General features: G+C 41.8%; 1 protein-coding gene across 1 annotated transcript in view; it reads left to right on the top strand.

Moving 5' to 3' along the window:
* Positions 1-5,485, top strand: part of LOC123993152 (DISP complex protein LRCH3-like) — a 75,029-nt gene extending 69,544 nt beyond the window's left edge. Inside the window, exon 22 of the mRNA XM_046294993.1 lies at positions 4,357-5,485. Within this exon, the coding sequence (XP_046150949.1) occupies positions 4,357-4,500 (144 nt within the window). The 3' untranslated portion in view covers positions 4,501-5,485. The remainder of the gene's footprint in view (positions 1-4,356) is intronic.
* The last annotated feature ends 14,630 nt before the right edge of the window (positions 5,486-20,115 follow it).

Genomic DNA, 20,115 nt, shown 5'->3' with positions numbered 1-20,115 from the left:
TGAGTCTTCACAAGGTTTTCACAAACTGTTGCTGGTATTTTGGCCCATTCCTCCATGCAGATCCCCTCTAGAGCAGTGATGTTTTAGGTCTGTTGCTGGGCAACACGGACTTTCAACTCCCTCCAAAGATTTTCTATGGGGTTCTTTGGATAGCTCCAAAACATGATGTTTCCACCCCCATGTTTCACAGTAGGTATGGTGTTCTTTGGATGCAACTCAGCATTCTTTGTCCTCCAAACACGATGAGTTGAGTTTTTACCAAAAAGTTATATTTTGGTTTCATCTGACCATATGACATTCTCCCAATCTTCTTCTGGGTCATCCAAATGCTCTCTAGCAAACTTCAGACGGGCCTGAACATGTACTGGCTTAAGCAGGGGGACACGTCTGGCACTGCAGGATTTGAGTCCCTGGCGGCGTAGTGTGTTACTGATGGTAGGCTTTGTTACTTTGGTCCCAGCTCTCTGCAGGTCATTCACTAGGTCCCCCTTGTGTGTTGCAGGAATTAAATTCCTCTGTTTTAATAATGCTTCTAATGTTAACATGCATAAAACCAAGGCTATTACGGTTACAGAAGTCATCAAAAGAGAGCGCCTGGGGAATAGAAGTGGAGCTAGGCACTGCAGGGCCTGGATTCACCTCAACATCAACAGAGGAGGAGTAGGATAAGGGTATGGCTAAAAGCTATGAGAATTGGTCATCTAGAACGTCTGGAACAGAGAGTAAAAGGAGGTTTCTGGGGGCGATAAAATAGCTTCAAGGTATAATGTACAGACAAAGATATGGTAGGATGTGAATACAGTTGAGGTAAACCTAGGTATTGAGTGATGATGAGAGAGATATTGTCTCTAGAAACATCATTGAAACCAGGTGATGTCATCGCATGTGTGGGTGGTGGAACTGAAAGGTTGGATAAGGTATAGTGAGCAGGGCTAGAGGCTCTACAGTGAAATAATCCAATAAACACTAACCAGAACAGCAATGGACAAGGCTTATTGACATTAAGGATGTTTAGTCGAGAGATCATAAGGGTCCAGTGAGTAGTGAGGTTGGTTAGGGTCACGGCGATTCAGACAGCTCGTCCGGGCTGGTAGCAGGCTTGGCAGAGAATGGTTGCTTTGGCAATGTTAACACATGTTTCCCATGCCAATAAAGCCCTTGAATTGAATTGAATTGAATTGAATTGAATGGAGGTCTATTTTTAGCCACCTCGTGCATTTCCGTGGGTAGATAAGTGGGGTTCCGTGTGGTAGAGGGGATCAATCCAATTGGCAAAATAGATATAGTTATGGTGACCCAGGAAAAATTGTCCGATAGACCTATTCAAATAGCAGCCGATAAGACAGCTAACGATTAGTGGGCCGCAGATGGGCGTTCAGGCAACGTCGCAATGGAGGGGCCAGTTGGATAACTCCCTCGGGCAGATAACGTCTGTAGTCCAGTCATGAAGTTCTGGTGGGCCTCCGCATCAGCAGTAAAATGGGTCCGGATAGGTGATTGTAGCCCAGGAGTGGCTGATGGAACTCAGTTCGTCTTTAACCATTAGTAGAGAAAACTGACCCACGATCAGTGTCTGGAGGCAACTTCAACCTACACCCATTTTAGCACTTGCCTGGTCCCAGGTCTGTTTGTGTGTGAAAACAAATCTGTGACCAGTCTTGGTAGGCACAAGCTGTGGTAAAAATCAGCCCCAGGATATGACTGGACTGCCTTAAGAAAGTATTCACACCCTGTGACTTTTTACAAATTTTGTTGTCTTACAAAGTGGGATTAAAATGGATTTAATTGTCCTTTTTTTGTCTACGATCTACAGAAAATACTCTGACAAAGTGGGGGGGAAATTATGAAAGATCAAACCCTAATCTTGATTAGGTAAGTATTCAATACATAAGTTCAATGCTTGTTAGAATCCCCTTTGGGGCCTCCCGGGTGGCGCAGTGATTAAGGGCGCTGTACTGCAGCGCCAGCTGTGCCATCAGAGTCCCTGGGTTCGCGCCCAGGCTCTGTCGCAACCGGCCGCGACCAGGAGGTCCGTGGGGCGACGCACAATTGGCCTAGCGTCGTCCGGGTTAGGGAGGGCTTGGTCGATAGGGATGTCCTTGTCTCATCGCGCACCAGCGACTCCTGTGGCGGGCCGGGCGCAGTGCGCGCTAACCAAGGTTGCCAGGTACACACATTGGTGCAGCTGGCTTCCGGGTTGGATGTGCGCTGTGTTATGAAGCAGTACGGCTGGTTGGGTTGTGTATCGGAGGACGCATGACTTTCAACCTTCGTCTCTCCCGAGCCCGTATGGGAGTTGTAGCGATGAGACAAGATAGTAGCTACTACAACAATTGGATACCACGAAATTGGGGAGAAAAGGGGGTAAAAAATCAATTAAAAAATAATCCCCTTTGGCAGCGATTACAGATGTAAGCTCTGTGAAATTGGATGTTGATCGTTCATAGACATCCATTTTCAGGTTTTGCCATAGATTTTCAAGCATTTAGGTCAGAACCACAACTATGCCACTCAGGAACATTCACTTTCTTCCTTGTAAAGCAACTAAAGTGTAGATTTGGCCTTGTGTTTTAGGTTATTGTCCTGTTGAAAGGTGAATTTATCTCCCAAGTTTTCACCTCCATTCCATTTATTTTTTTATCCTGAAAACTCCCCAGTCCTTAATTATTACAAGCATACCCATAACATGATGCACCCACCACTATGCTGGAAAATATGTGGAGTGGCACAGAGTAATGAATGCATTACAGAGTAATGTATTCAGGACAAATTGTGTATTACTTTAGTGCCTTGTTGCAAACAGGATGCATGTTCTGGAATATTTTTCTGTACAGGCTTCCTTTTCACTGTCAATTAGCTTAGTATTGTGGAGAAACTACAATGTTGATCCATCCTCAGTTTTATCCTATCACAGCCATTATTAAACTGTTTTAATGTCACCATTAGGCTCATGGTGAAATCCCAGAACGGTTTCCTTCCTTCCTGGGGCGTTGTGTGTTAGAAAGGTCACCTGTATCTTTGTAATGACTGGGTGAATTGATGCACAATCCAAAGTGTAATTAATAACTTCACCATGTTCAAGGGGATATGTAATATCTGCTTTGTTTTATTTGACCCTTCTACCAATAGGCGCCCTTCTTTGGGAGGCATTGGAAAATCTCCCTGGTCTTTGTGGTTGAATCTGTGTTTGAAATTCACTGCTCAACTGAGGGACAGATAATTCTGTGTGTGTGGGGTACAGAGATGAAGTAGTCATTTAAAAATCATTATCAACACTATTATATTACACAGTGAGTTCATGCAACTTAATATGTGACTCGTTAAGGACATTTTTACTCCTGAACTTATTTTAGGCTTGCAATAACAAAGGGGTTAGAGATATTTCAGACTTTTATTTTGTAAAAAAAAATCTAATTTTGACATTGGGCGTTGTGTGTAATCAGTTTTAAATTCAGGCTGTAACACAACAAAATGTGGAAAGTCAAGGGGTGTGAATAGTTTCTGAAGGCACTGCATATTGCAATGAGTGCTCTTATACTGTTCTATAGACAAAGCACATATTCTGAGAAAGAGCGAGTAAGTGACTCTGGGTTTGTTCCAAATGGAACCCTATTCCTTAGAGTGTACTACTTTTGATCTGAACCCTATGGGCCCCCTGGTTAAAAGTAGTGCGCTCAATAGGGAATAGGGTGCCATTCGGGGCGCAGGCTGCGTGTGTAGTTTGTTGTTGGTCTATGCTGAATGACAAGGAGTAATGTCTCCTTTGGCTCTCAAGAGCGGTGTGTATGTTCTCTGTGTCAGTGGTCTGTTTGGTTAGAGGATGTGTACCCACGTGCCGATTTCTACTGTTGTTGACCTTTCAACTCTTTCCCAGAGCTCCTCCTTTCACAATAAAATCAACCAAATATTTGGTGTTACTTCCTTTCTCTCTGCAGTCTGTCTTCTCTCTGCGCTACTTTACATTGTGCCATACCACATTTTCTCTCACTCACTCACTCACACTTGTATTTGCTCCTGTGGGATATGTTGTTCAGTGGGTATCTCAGTGCACCAGTCCCTACTTATTGTAATCACACCTCTGCTCCTTTTCCATGCTCTCCTCAAGGTCATGCCTTTGGATCCCATTCACCTTTTCCATTATGTTGCGTTTGATGTCTTTACATTTTTGTTGATGATGATTTCTGTTATCTTTTGGTGGTGGTTTTTGATATTATTATTTACCCATCCATTGACATATCCATTTTTGTTCTCCCCTCTCCTGTTTTCCATCCTCCTTTTGCCTTGCGTGTGTGTTTCTGTGTGTGTGCGTGTGTGTTTTTATGTATGTGTGTGCATGTGCTCTTCGTCTGGCCCCAGACCCAGCTGTGCCTGCCCCTCCACATCCTGGAGGAGAGAGGGCTCCCCCAGGTGGCCGGGACGGTGTGTGCGCTCCTGGAGCTGGCCCCGCCCAAACACACAACTTCCCCCCCCACGACCATTACTACCCCTCTGGCCATTTAGTGCAGCGGAGTTCCACATTCACTCTCATGGATGGACAGACACAGGACCCACTCTCTCCCTCTCCGAGGGTATGTTACATGACTTTCCCTCTCGACCACCCCCTGCACAAGGGTGTGAAGAGAAGACACCCTAAAAAATGTTACCCCATTTTCCCCCAGCCTCCTCAGCCATACAGGGGCACCCCAGCCTTCCCAGACAGGTCTTCCCCAATGGAGAGAGAGAGAGAGAGGGAACACAAGTAGGTAAAAGAATAGGTTGACTGTCTTTCCCCCAGTGTCCCCACACAGACTGCTTATGACTTGCAGCCTCTAAAGAGAGACAGACAACCGAGATTGTTCCAGACAAACGTTCAGTTGGACGGCAAGGAAGAGTGTTCTTTTATTTTCTAATATTAGTCAGTTGTCTTCTCTCACTTCTCCATCCTCCTTTTACTGATGTTCACCAGGGATTGTTTTATTTTACACCATTACTATTATTATTGCATCTCATTTCTCATATTCATTTTACTGTCACATGTCAGATCCTTGCAGGTCAGTGGGGTCAGGTAGGGGGAAGGGTTCGGAGACTAGGAACTTGTTGGTTGTCATGTGAGCAACAGTCACGTTGATGCTGCCAAAACTTACAATGGCTGTTATGAAATGAACCACATTTTTTATTATGTGGTCAAATCACAAGCTAGCTGATTCAAAAGCGATGCTGGAGTAGAAAGAGAGAGGGAGCTCTGGGAATCTCTGTTTTATTCTTTCTCACAATGTTGTGTACAAATATATATTGAGTGAACAAAACATTAGGAACACTATCCTAATATTGAGGTGCACCCCCTTTTACCCTCAGATCAGCCTCAAATTGTTGGGGCTGAGGGATGCTGGCCCATGTTGACTCCAATGCTTCCCACAATTGTCAAGTTAGCTGGATGTCCTTTGGGTGGTGAACCATTATTGATAAACACGGGAAACTGTTGAGCATGAAAAACCCAGCAGTATTGCAGTTCTTGACACTCAAATCGGTGCGCCTGGCATCTACTACCATACTCAGTTCAAAGGCACATAAATATTTTGTCTTGCCCATTCACCCTCTGAAAGCCACACATACACAATCCATGTCTCAAGGTTTAAAAATCCTTATTTAACCTGTCTCCTTCCTTCATTTACACTGATTGAAGTGGATTTAACAAGTGACATCAATAAGGGATCATATCTTTCACCTGATCAGTCTGTCATGGAAAGAGGTGTTCGTGATGTTTTGTACACAGTGTATATGGGTCATTATACAGAAGTGGTGCAAATTGGGGGTTGGAAACGATTCACATTTGTATCCTATTTTCCCCAAACTTTCTGCACACGTCTTCCAGCATATGTCAGGGAGATATGTATACATACACACACACACACTACTCACACTTTGTATTGCATATTTGAACTCTTTACCTTAACACTAGATGTCATTTCTGGAACACAGTGTAAAAGGGAGAACCAGCACAGTAGTGATCATTTTCATTAACCTTATTACACATTCATTTGAGAAATGATTTGCATACCAAATTAACAAAATAACCTGTTTCAGTGTCAATAGAGGACTCAGATGGATATAATTTGTTTTAGTATAGACATTGCTATTGAGGGCTTCAACCATTTAAAAGTAGTGAACTGGGTGTGTATTGCTATGGGTTCGGAGTTCAGCCAATGATCAGACAGCATTGTCTTCTTCAAATTGAAAACCAAAGACGAAAGTAATATCAAGGAGCCAAGACCGATATTTATACCAGGACATTGGTCCCAAGATCCAGACCCAGTGAGTTGAGACGATGACAAATAAAGACCAAATTTGTGGTCTTGAGTGTTTTATGGGGGGGCTCAGTCTGGCTTTCAACTTACCCCTTAAAGTCGAAGTAGTGTATTGCACAAGGTGCCATTTTGAAAGTGGATAGTGCAAAAGCAGTTTCTCTTGTCATTGCAGACTTTAGAGAGCTGTCTATGTCAGAAATGTCCACATCAACTAGTCCATGTCAGCTAAAATATTTTAGCAATGTTTTTTTAGACTATTGATTTGCAGGAAATAGGATTTAAAATGGCAAAATGTTCTCTCAGCCAACAAGAGGGGTGTGAACAGTTTGTCAGTAATGTTATTGTGCCACAGATGTTCCCCAATGCTGGAAGGGGGCCTGAGTAAAAAGTTTGGGAACCCCTGCAGTATAGCATAGTACATTATAGATGTTTATGTTTTGCCTAAATCGATGCTAATGTTTGGGGTCTTGGATGGTTGGATCGCCCTGCTGGATATGCATCTCAATACTCTACACTTTTTCATAAAGTGTGGACTTGTCCCCTACCCACATAGTGGTCCTCTTGTGGCTCAGTCGGCAGAGCATGCCGCATGCAACTTTAAAATGGAGATAGCCTCAATGGCACTGCCCAGGCTGTCAGATGCCATAATGGTACAAAAACGAGACCTCTATATAAACATCCCTTTTTCAGGACCCTGACTTTCAAAGATCATTTGTAAAAATCCAAATAGCTTCACAGATCTTCCTTGTAAAGGGTTTAAACACTGTTTCCCATGCTTGTTCAATGAACCATAAACAATTAATGAACACGCACCCGTGGAACAGTCATTAAGACACTAACAGCTTACAGACGGAAGGCAATTAAGATCACGGTTATGGAAACTTAGGATACTAAAGAGGCTTTTCTGCTGAATCTGGAAAAACACAAAGAAAGATGCCCAAGGTCCCTACTCATCTGCGTGAACGTGCCTGAGGCATGTTGCAAGGAGGCATGAGGACTGCAGATGTGGCCAGGGCAATAAATTGCAATCTCCGTACAGTGAGACGCCTAAGACAGCTCTACAGGGAAACAGGATGGACAGCTGATCATCCTCGCAGTTGCAGACCACGTGTAACAACACCTGCACAGGATCGGTACATCCGAACATCACACCTGCAGGACAGGTACAGGATGGCAACAACAGCTGCCCGAGTTACACCAGGAATGCACAATCCTTCCATCAGTACTCAGACTGTCCGCAATAGGCTGAGAGAGGCTGGACTGAGGGCTTGTTGGCCAGTTGTAAGGCAGATCCTCACCAGACATCCTCCTCCCTCATGTGGTACCCTTCCTGCAGGCTCATCCTGACATGACCCTCCAGCATGACAATGCCACCAACCATACTGCTCTTTCTGTGCGTGATTTCCTGCAAGACCGGAATGTCAGTGTTCTGCCATGGCCAGCGAAGAGTCCGGATCTCAATCCCATTGAGCACGTCTGGGACCTGTTGGATCGGAGGGTGAGGGCTAGGGCCATTCCCCCCCAGAAATGTCCGGGAAGTTGCAGGTCCCGTGGTGGAAAAGTGGGGTAACATCTCACAGCAAGAACTGGCAAATCTGGTGCAGTCCATGAGGAGGAGATGCACTGCAGTATTTAATGCAGCTGGTGGCCACACCAGATACTGACTATTACTTTTGATTTTGACCCCCCCCTCCCCCCTTTGTTCAGGGACACATTATTCCATTTCTGTTAGTCACATGTCTGTGGAACTTGTTCAGTTTGTCTGTTGTTGAATCGTGTTATGTTCATACAAATATTTGCACGTGGTAAGTTAACTGAAAATAAACACAGTTGTCAGTGAGAGAACGTTTCTTTTTTTGCTGAGTTTATATGGTGTCAATTGTTTTGGTTGTGACTGTTTCGGGCTTCAAAGAATCCCCATAGCTCTCTAGATGTACATCCCACCAAACATGTAATTAATGACACTAATTCAAAATACATGATTTACCAACTTGCTCACTCATTTTCTCCAAAATGTCTGCAGATGGACTACTCACCATATGGCCATGCTGGAGAAGGGTGCAATCCCATCACCTGGTGATACTTGTAGGGGTGTGGCTTAAGGTACATTAATTCTAATTGTTTTTTAATGTGTGTGTTTCGGTAGTGACATCAAAAGGTGGGACAGCATTTTTTATAGAAAGATGTTTAGTACAAATGAGATCAGTATCTTTCAATGTAATAATATAACAATTCAAGATGTTCTATTGAAATAATAAAACCTACTGAAATGCTTTATTTTCAAACATGACGTTTAGGAATCGGTGTAGGACAGCCAATTCAATAGAAATAGGTGTATAAAAAATGACTTTGTACTATACGAATTGAACTATATTTGTTATTGCCTTGGATTGAAATACAACATATCATTAAGTAAATAAAACATTTTTTATATATTTTTTTATATATATATAGTTTTTGGGGGGTGGGACTGCAATTTGCACCACTTCTGTAGAATCACTCATATATAAAGCTTCAATTTATGTGTTTTGCCACAAGGAGTTGCAGTCTCGTGTAGCTACATTAATTGGACACCGCACCCCAGGGTGTAGGTAGACACTGTCCCTAAGTGCTGTGCCAGGCTAAGTCAAATAAAAAGTTCTATAAGAAAACAAGCCTCTTAAAAGGTTTGTGTTTTTTAGTGGGATTGGTTCAAGCTGATCCTAGACCAGCGTTTACAGGCAAGTTCTTCCTTGAGTGCAGCTCAATCAAGTCTCTTATCAAGGGCCTATGTATGGGCAGGTTGACTGACAGCATGACATCATAGCCTGCACCTTTGCATTCGTTTCCGTGTTTCGGTCCTGAAGTAACGGTTCTTACTTATTATTGTCCACTCTAGTGATGAGCGGTTGGGGCTGGCCAGGGTCTGGGGCTAAACATACACTAACTTTGTAGAAAATATAAGTCTGTTTTATTTTTGTATTTTTTACAAACCACCTCATCACCTTCACAGTTGAGTTCAACATGGAGAGTTGAGACCATAGACAAGTAGTAGTGAATAGGACACTGTCTGCATCATGCACGGAACTCATCTTTTATCACTACATGTTGCTAAATTTGCATGAGATTAAAGCAGTCTATAGATTTTGCTATTGACAGTGTTCAAGACACCCTTCCGATTCTCATGATCAAGTTGTTTTTAGTGTATGGTTCAATCATTTTTTTATGGACACAAATGTGGCTCTTGCTGCACACGTTGCTAAGTTGGTCTGTTCATTAGGCGCCAAACAGAAGATAAAAAAACAGGGACTACCTGTTTTTGTCCAATAAGAAATGTTCATTTTTGTTATCCATTGCAAAAGATTTTCAGTTGCAGTGTTACCTACAGAAAGACAGGTTAACGGACTGACTCTTAGTCCTGAGACAGACACAACCTCTCGTTCCCAGGGAGGGGGACGAGGGAGTGCTAGCCACAGAGCTGACAATAATACTGGTCAGGGCTGACCCGAGGACAACTGATTGAATGGGCTCTTGTTGGCAGATTCCCAGCCTCCCTTTTCAGAACTCGTGGTCTATCGAACATCAAGTTAAAATGGTAATATCTCTATGTAGGCAGCCTACATAGCTTTTACTGTAAGGATGTGCATCGATGTAGGCTGGGATTCTGCCTACATAGCTCCTGAAGGGAAAAAAATATCATTGGTATGTTTTTACCATGAACTTAATTTTGAATAGACGGAGTTGTGAAAAGGGAAGTTAAAGGTGTATAAATATAAATGTTTTGTATAGATATTTTAGTGTTTTTCCCCCTTGCCTGACTTGGACTTTCTCCAGCAGAAATCATGTGCCCCTACTGCTGGGTCTGAACCCTGTGACATTTGTACAGTAAAATAGATGCATTCCATTTGTTTACAAGTATGTACTACTTCCCACATACAGAGAGGACCTTTTTAATGACCGTAACATGGTCTTTACATTTTTACAGTTTGCTGAAATTGTCCCCGAAAACTGAATTATTTTCTGGAATTAATATTTGTCTTTATCGTTAAAGTGCATTAATAAAAGTTTCCCATTTCAGTCTCCTGATTGTGCTTCTTTATTACCATTCTTGCCCTTGTTGGACTGTGAGGACCTTGTTGGACTGTGAGGACCTTGGTGGTAGTCGTATTCAAAATAGCCATGCCAACTTTATACTCTAGATCAAAGAAAAACAGCAGTTCTCATTGAATATATATTTAACTACAGGCCAAGTGTCGAATTTGATTGTCTGTAATCAGGAATTCAACACTGAAAAGTAACATGTCTGTTTTGGGATCAATACTTTTTTGGAGTTTACTTTCACTGGAACACCTGCAACCTGAAAACATCACTTTTTCTTTGCTTTATTGGACTTGAGCTACTTGCTTTTCTTACAGGGGCCCAGGCTGCGTCGTACTAACATTCCTCTCCACCGCGACTGGATCTGCAGGCGACAGACAGGGAATAAGACTGTTGGGGTGTAATAAACAAAAAAGGGGACAATTGTGACTTATTTTTTGCTTTCAGAGAATAAGAGCTGAAAATACTTGGTAGAGGGAACATGCAGTCGAAGTCAGAAGTTTACATACACTTCGGTTGGAGCCATTAAAACTCGTTTTTAACCACTCCTCACATTTCTTATTAACAAACTATAGTTTTGGCAAGTCGGTTAGGACATTGTGCATGAGAAGTCATTTTTTTACATAGTGAATTATAAGTGAAATAATCTATCACAATTCCAGTGGGTCAGGAGTTTACATACACTAAGTTGACTGTGCCTTGAAACAGCTTGGAAAATTCCAGATGATGTCATTGCTTTAGAAGCTTCTGATAGGCTAATTGACATCATTTGAGTCAATTGGAGGTGTACCTGTGGCTGTATTTCAATGCCTACCTTCAAATTCAGTGCCTCTTTGCTTGACATCATGGGAAAATCAAAAGAAATCAGCCAAGACCTCATCATTGGGTCTGGTTCATCCTTGGGAGCCATTTCCAAACACCTGAAGGTACCACATGTACTATTGTTTGTACACATGAACAAGTATAAACACCATGGGACCACGCAGCCGTCATACCACTCAGGAAGGAGACGCATTCTGTCTCCTGGAGATTAACGTACTTTGGTGCGAAAAGTGCAAAACAATCCCAGAACAACAGCAAATGACCTTGTGAAGATGCTGGAGGAAACCGGTCCAAAATATCTTCAGTTGAAGTCAAAAATGTACATACACCTTGGCCAAATACATTTAAACTCTGTTTTTCACTGACATTTGATCCTAGTAAACATTCCCTGTCTTAGGTCAGTTTGGATCACCACTTTATTTTAAGAATGAAATGTCAGAATAATAGTAGAGAGAATTCTTTATTTCAGCTTTTATTTATTTCATTTACATTTAAGTCATTTAGCAGACTTATCCAGAGCGACTTACAAATTTCATCACATTCCCAGTGGGTCAGAAGTTTACATACATTCAATTAGTATTTGGTAGCATTGCCTATAAATTGTTTAACTTGGGTTAAACATTTCTGGTAGCCTTCCACAAGCTTCCCACAATAAGTTGGGTGAATTGTGGCCCATCCCTCTTGACAGAGCTCGCAAACTGAGTCAGGTTTGTAAGGCCTCCTTGCTCGCATGCTTTTTCAGTTCTGCCCACATTTTATATGGGATCGAGGTCAGGGCTTTGTGATGGCCACTCCAATACCTTGACTTTGTTGTCCTTAAGCCATTTGCCACAACTTTGGAAGTATGCTTGGGATCATTGTCCATTTGGAAGACCCATTTGTGACCAAGCTTTAACTTCCTGACTGATGTCTTAAGATGTTGCTTCAATATATCCACTTAATTTTCCTTCCTCATGATGCAACAAAAAATTAAAATTATTGTTATAAAGGTTGCCAACCCCTAAATAGGGGCTAGGGATTGATTTAGGGATTCGACTATCTCAATTAAATAACAGCATTACAGAAGTTTTAGGATGGCAGCTTAAAGAACGTAATAAGTCACCCTACTACACCCAATATACAGTTCCAGTCAAAGGTTTGGACACCTACTCATTGAAGGGTTTTTCTTTATTTGTACTATTTTCTACATTGTAGAATAATATGTGCTATTTCATAGTTTGTCTTCAATATTATTCTACAATGTAGAAAATGGTTAGAAATATAGAAAAACCCTTGAATAAAAACCCTTTATCTTATTGAAGATACCCCCTCAAAATGTTTTATCATACTTGGATAAGTCTTCACACCCCAGAGTTAATACTTGGTGGAAGCACCTTTGGCAGCCATTACAGCTGGGAATCATTTTCATTTTCAACTCTTGGGCAACATCCACTGAGTGTACAAAACATTAGGAACACCTGCTCCATGACAGACAGACTGACCAGGTAAATCCAGGTGAAAGCTATGATCCTTAATTGATGTCACCTGTTAAATCCACTTAAAGCAGTGTAGGTGAACTGGAGGAGACAGATTTAAAGAAGGATTTTTAAGCCTTGATTCAATTGATACATGGATTGTGTAAGTGTGCCATTCAGAGTGTGAATGGGCAAGACAAAATATTTAAGTGCCTTTGAACAGGGTATGGAATTAGGTGCCAGGCACACCAGTTTGAGTGTCAAGAACTGCAACGCTGCTGAGTTTTTCATGCTCAACTGTTTCCTATGTGTATCAGGAATAGTCCACCACCCAAAGGACATCCAGCCAACATGACAACTGTGGTAAGCATTGGAGTCTACATGGATCAGCATTCATGCGGAACGTATTCTACACCTTGTAGAGTCCATGCACTGACAAATTGAGGCTGTTCTGAGGGCAAAAGGGGGTGCAAGTAAATATTAGGAAGGTATTATCCATTGTTTGTCAAAATTGTTCAAGCTCATTTTACATTTGGTTGGGAATCATTGATGGACAGCAATACGCAAACCATGTCTCTGATTTTCAAGCAAATTTGACTGAGGACTGAAAATAGACCACTTGGGAACACTCATCACCTCTTGGAGAGCTATTCTGGTGTGTCCTTGGCATTAACATTTGTGTAAGTCGCTCTGGATAAGAGCGTCTGCTAAATGACTTAAATGTAAATGTAAATGTAATTGTCTTGCTGAAAAATACTATATACTATCCCAGGGTTAGTTTTTCTGAAGACTGAGGCGGGCTTTGCTCCTTTTAATATTTATTTTTATCCTAACAATCTCCCCCATCCCTGCCATTGACAAGCATAACCATAACATGATGCTGCCACCACTACTTGAAAATAAAAAGGGTCTCACTCTGTGCTCTATTGGATTTCACCAAGCCTCGTTGAGAAACGGGCTTCCCGGAAACGGGAAGCCCATAGCACAAAATCAGCAAAGAAATGGTGGAAACCCGGTGTAAAATCGGTGACGCCACACAACACATCAGACCAACCAAATGCCTTGCTTGGGTGGAGCACCAAAGGTGCACTCTAAGTTAAGCAACAGTGCATGAGAATGGCCATGAAATCAGAGAGTAAAACTCCATCAAAATATGTTGATGTGTGCCGTGTTTGTGTATGGCTGTAACAGGAACAAACAACCTTTTGCAAGGTAAATCGTCTTTATTGCAATCGGACTACACATTGGCTTTAGAAGAGATAACGGGACCTGCCACACTGACTGAGTTTTTCAAAAGCAGGGTGTGGTCCTGTCACAATCTTCTACTCATTTAAAAGTGCCAATGACGTTGAAAGAATTGTCTGTCCTGTTTGTAATAGAGCAAATTCCAGAGTTAGAACAAAAATATATCGCCGGCTGTCTCGACCCCCAGAAGTACCAAATGAGAGTTTGTTGAAGAAAGCAGAGTCCGTCGAGACTAAGCCTATTTATGGACCCTGAGACAGATGATCAGTCGCCAGATATAGGAATTCAAACGCTACAAGCACCATTTTTTGGTGCATCATCGGCTGTGATAACAACGAAAGTGATCACTGCATCATTGCTCTACCTTGGAACAACATAGCTATCTACAGCTACATTTGGTCACTACAATAGGCCAAATAGCTAGAGATTGTTTGATATTAATCCCAGTATTAATCATTGCAAACTTCAGACTTATCATATACAGTAGGTAGGCAAATGTTGCACAAGTCCTAGGCTCACATTGTAGAATGCATTTAATAATATCTTCAGTTGATCATGGTGACAATTTGTAGGCTAGATCATTCATACAGTTAGTGTTTTTTCTTGACAGTGAAGTAACTGATAAAGCCATTTTATGTGGCACATACAAAGGGTATGATTGCAAATGTATTGCATAATGCATGACGAGTCGCAGAAATTATTCTTTGATTTAAGGTCAGTCTTACAACTATTTCTGGAACAAAGTCTTGGATACAAAGAAGTCATTTGGAAGGAATTGGTATGTCTTCAAGGTAATTCACCCAGAAAAATACCAAAGTATTTGAAGGAAGTTCCAGGTTTGTCACAAGTTTTTATCAAGCAAGCACTGAATATTGTGGGTGAAGAGTGTATAGGATTGGCCAGTATTAAGGTGGACTCAATACCACAACAGTTCCTCAGCACTGAGAGTGTTCATGGGATAAGGTTTTAGATGAGTAAAAAAAAAGTTTTTGCAATGTGTAAGCACTTTCTCCATGGCTGTGGCTACAGGAACAAGGAAGAGGCCTCCAGGCTGCACAAAGAACTGCACAATGGCCGTGGCAGGTGTCACCCTTTTAAGATCAAGTTCGAAATGTATGTGTGCACTAATGTTTCGTAATGCGCTTGTCATGCATCAAGATGGGATGCTTTGAACAACTATCCACGCTCTCTGTCTGTCTGTTCAGGAAGAGTACAATGACAAAATGTAAACAGATTGGCGAGTCATGGGATGAGAAATGTCTCCAGGGGAAGAGCGATATGGAGGGTCCAGGTCCAGACTGCAGGGAGTGTAGCTTGTCCTGACAACACGATGATTGAATGGCACGTACAGTGACTTATTCATGTCCCTTGACTTATTTGACATTTTGTTGTGTTACAGACTGAATTCAAAATTACAATCTACACACAATACCCAATAATTACAAAGTGAAAATGTGTTAATTAAATACAGAAATATCTCATTTACATAAGCATTCACTCCCCTGAGTCAATACATGTTATAATCTCTGGGTAACATGCTGACCACACCGATCGCATTACGTGTGCGAGTGTTGCAAAATAAAATGTACACATCAATCATGTCATCCAATCTCACGATCGTCTGCGTAGCCAGGTGCTAAAATAGAACTTGGTTCTAGTTTTTTATACGCATGATGGGCTGCAAGTCCTGCCTCTCCCATCTCATCATTGGGTTTTAGGAGCATATACCCATGTGGGTGATTGAAAGCTGAACTGGCTTCAGTCCAGTTGGTGGTGGTAATACACCTTAAAGTTGTGTTGTGTCTTTGGCTATGCCGGATTAAGTGATATGACATGCTATTCTATAAAGTCCTTTCTCTGTAATTAATTTTACCTGATTCAGCGAATCATGTAAATGTAATTAACTAGAGAGTTGGGAACCACAAAATAATATTTATAGAGCAGTTATCTTCCGAAAAAAAATCTTAAAGACCTGGTAATATTTTACATCAATAGCAGTCAATATTAATCGTCACCTTATTTCAGTCTCATCTGAAAGTTGTAAATTATTGGTTATCTTCACGAACCCTGGCTAACAAGTTGAATCAGCAATACAAAATTGGGTTTAATTATTTATTTACTAAATACCCAACTAATCACACAGAATCACACAGAATTACATATGCACATATTCACAACCAAAGCTCACGCTGAGGTTGGCTTAGTTCTGTAGTTATTTCTGAACCCTTCTGACATCGGATCGTCATCCTAATGTACCCGGAACAGGAGGTTACATTTTCGTCAAGGACTTATATAGTGGAGGGAGAAGGGTGTGTTTCATAGTTTACAACCTATGTCTCTTCTCGTGAGTGGGCCACAGAGTCGGGCCTAATTCACTCATGAAACCCAATTCTCACATTTTAGAAGCTAAAATCACATTTCATCCTATCACGAATAATTTCATATTCAAACATTTAAATTGCACAATTCCATGTGAATCTGATAACTATAATGTGTAGACTTTCCACTGTAGAGTGTATGTCATCCGATCATTGATGAGAATGTCTCAGATGACATCCAAACTGACATCATATTCATTAAGTACCAACGCATATGTTCAACTGGTTGGATTACCAAAATATAGTTCATTTCCCCCACCTTCTGATGTTCCCAGAATCTACATGTTAACCAAGGGATTTTCAATAGTCACATCAGTAGGTTAGAGAGAGGAAAAAGGGGAGAGGTATTTATGACTGTCATAAACCATACATTTTCTCATCCTCCATCTCACTTTGACCAGCGTATGTGGCGGCGATCTCTTGAGAGTTAAGAACACTAACCTGATCCTCGGTTATTGACATCTGAGAAACTACTATTACCAATGAATTCTCCATTTTCATTTTCAATGAATCGCAGACTGCCAGCCACAGTTGATACACTAAACATTTACCAAAACATCTCTTTTCTTTGGTAAATTAGTGTTAACGCAGAGGAGCTGTAATGCCTTCATCGACTTTTTAAGGGAAGCCGGTGTTTGGATGATATATTCGTCTCGGCTGGCAAACCGTGCCAATATAACGTAAACTCACACCATTCCGTACAAATGTGCACAACTGCAACATTCATGCGAGGCTGCAAAGAAAAATAATGGGACTGTAGCAACTGTGTTGACTTCAAAATCTGGGATGTGAACTATGTTTCTATTAAAGCATTGATCGACATGGTAATGGCTCTATAGTATTGGAGAAAAGTTCAAAAAACGGACCCTCTGTTACATCGTGACGTGCAGTAACGTACAGCAGGCATAAAGCAACTCTCTTTCTTACAATCTCTCTCCACCAGGTGTAGCACTTCTCATCGTTTAAAAACAAGAAATGGACAATGACGGGGGTAGGTGGATACCTAGTCAGTTTTTTCGTCATCATTGCATGCGATCATCATTCTCAAAGCCGCAGTTTACTTCTAAGATCACTTCAGCACTGCCCTAAAAACCCAATTTCAAATTCGACACAAACCTTCAAATAGGTATGTAATGACACATTATATAAACTCCTTATAGTGTTTTATTTACATTTTAGAGGCGATAAGGTGATAAGTTGGACAGATCGAGTGAAAAAAAGCAATTTTCCCACACAACTCCTCTCCTTCTCACTATCACGTATTAGTTTCGCTTCCCCACCCGCCATTTTTAAAAGACCCTATGGAGCTCATTGCCTTCTTGAATCATTCAGAAATGGGCATCGTGGAGGTCTCGGCATGGAATTTGTTGGAAAGGGGAGAAATTGTGCTTTACAATGGTATTGACATTACAGTTGATCTGGAAGTATTACATTTTTTGTGCGCTAAAATAAGGTCAATTGTACGGACCAAGGCGATGTACAAAAGTGTGAGTTTCCGTTATCCTGCAAACACCGGCTTCCGAGGGCATTATCGGTTTTATACAATATACATTAAAAGCTTTATTTTTATTAATTCATACTATTTCATACTTTGACGTGACTGTAAGTTAGTCGTAGTTGGCTAGCTAGCAAACAAAATATAGTCCCGACACAAATTTAGGGTTGCTACCCAAACTGACTGGTCATTCCTGCTATCGGTTCGGTTGCTAGAGACACGACCCTGTCGCTCAGTATCTATGAACGCGACCCAGTCATTCGTTCTAAATGTTCCATACTGGCTGGCAACGTTCTTATTGCTTGCTAGCTAGCCACCTATGGCTAACTTACAGTCACGTAAAACAGTACAGCCAGAATGTTTAAGCTGTTTTCAAGTGACATTTATTTGGATGCTCTTGTCCTTCAGGGGAGCTACCCAACAACACTTTAAAAAAAAACTTTTATTACACTAGGTAAGTCAGTTAAGAACTAATTCTAATTCATGCTGGTGGACTACTGGGGAACTGCCTTGTTCGTTGGCAGAACGACAGATTTTTACCTTGTCAGCTCAGGGATTCGATCCAGCATTCTTTCCGTTATTGGCCCAATGCTCTAACCACTTGGCTACCTGCCGCCCCACATCGACCACAATCTTTTCAAACTGAAGCTGGAAAGACTGCAAACTAGCTGTACTTTGTTTCATTTTACCTTTATTCAATTGACATCTCTTTGTATATATCCATAAAAATGATGCCAGCTGATTCATGATTTCAACCAGCTGAGAAACGTAGCCCGCCTGTCTGTCTCGTCCCGACACGTTCATTACTATGGGACAGAAGGAGATCAAATTTGAATATTGAAACCATGTTGCAAATGTCGAGAGACATACAGCAAGATTTATACAAATCTTCACTGTTAAACTAAATGTTAGTCTAAAATAAATGTGAGAATGTCTAAATGCGTTTTATAGTGAATATAAAGTGCCTGGCTGGGCTGATGAGACAGTGGATTGCACAGTCAGATAGAACAGAGTAAATATACATTTTAACGTCAGAGTTCATTTGTGGAATAGATACCTGGAATGTGCTTTTAACCAATCAGCATTCAGGATTAGACCCACCTGCTGTATAATTTGTGTATAGAGCATAATTCAATTCCTCCCCCCCCCATTTTTATCTTCAATGTTCAGCAATGTTGCAAACTAGCTAGCATATGGAACAATTTTCTACAATGTTTCCTACCCGGTCGGTGACAATGACGAACATGTACCACCAGACAGAAGACTTAATGGCTCTTCATGGTTAATCTGATGTCTGCATTGGCTGTGCAGCATTTACAGTGATATGGCCTCTGCGTTGTGCCAGTAACCGAAAGGTAGTTGAATCAAATCCCTGAGCTGACAATGTAAAAATCGGTCATTCTGCCCACGAATAAGGCAGTTAACCCACTGTTCCCCGGGCTCCGAAGACATGGATGTTGATTAAGGCAACCCCCCGCATCTCTGTGATTCAGAGGGGCTGGGTTACACATTTCAGTTGAAGGCATTCAGTTGTATAATTGACTTGGTATCCCCCTTTCCTTTCACCCAGAGGCGGCGCTCCTAGTGGCCGGGGACTTTAATGCAGAGAAACTTAAATCCGTTTTACCTAATTTATACCAGCATGTGCAAGCAGAGGGAAAGTAACTCTGGACCACCTATACTCCACACACAGAGATTCATACAAGATCTTCCTCACCCTCCATTTGGCAAATCTGACCATAATTATATCCTCCGGATTCCTGCTTACAAGCAAAAACTAAAGCAGGAAGCACAAGTGACTCGGCCAATAAGGAAGTGTTAAGATGACACAGATGCTAAGCTACAGGATTGTTTTGCTAGCACAGACTGGAATATGTTCCAGGATTCTTCTGATGGCATTGAGGAGTACACCACATCAGTCACTGGGTTCATCAATCAGTGCACCGATGATGTCGTCCCGACAGTGACCGTACACTCGTACCCCAACCAGAAGCCATGGATTACAGGAAACATCCGCACTGACCTAAAGGGCTGCCGCTTTCAAGGATTGGGACTCTAACCCGGACGCTTATAAGAAGTCCCGCTATGCCCTCAGACGAACCATCAAACAGGCAAAGCATCAATTCAGGACTAAGATTGAATCGTACTACACCGGCTCCGAAGCAACATTCACAAGGCAGCAGGGCCAAACGGATTACCAGGACGTGTACTCGGAGCATGTGCTGACCAACTGGCAAGTGTCTTCACTGGCATTTTCAACATGTCCCTGACTGAGTCTGTATTACCAATATGTTTCAAGCAAACAACCATAGTCCCTGTGCCCAAAAACACTAAGGTAACCTGCCTAAAGGACCACCGAC

Source organism: Oncorhynchus gorbuscha, linkage group LG13 (genome assembly GCF_021184085.1).
Source record: "Oncorhynchus gorbuscha isolate QuinsamMale2020 ecotype Even-year linkage group LG13, OgorEven_v1.0, whole genome shotgun sequence".
Lineage (NCBI taxonomy): Eukaryota > Metazoa > Chordata > Actinopteri > Salmoniformes > Salmonidae > Oncorhynchus > Oncorhynchus gorbuscha.
Note: the sequence above shows the minus strand (reverse complement) of the source record. Positions and strands in the feature narration are given on the sequence as shown.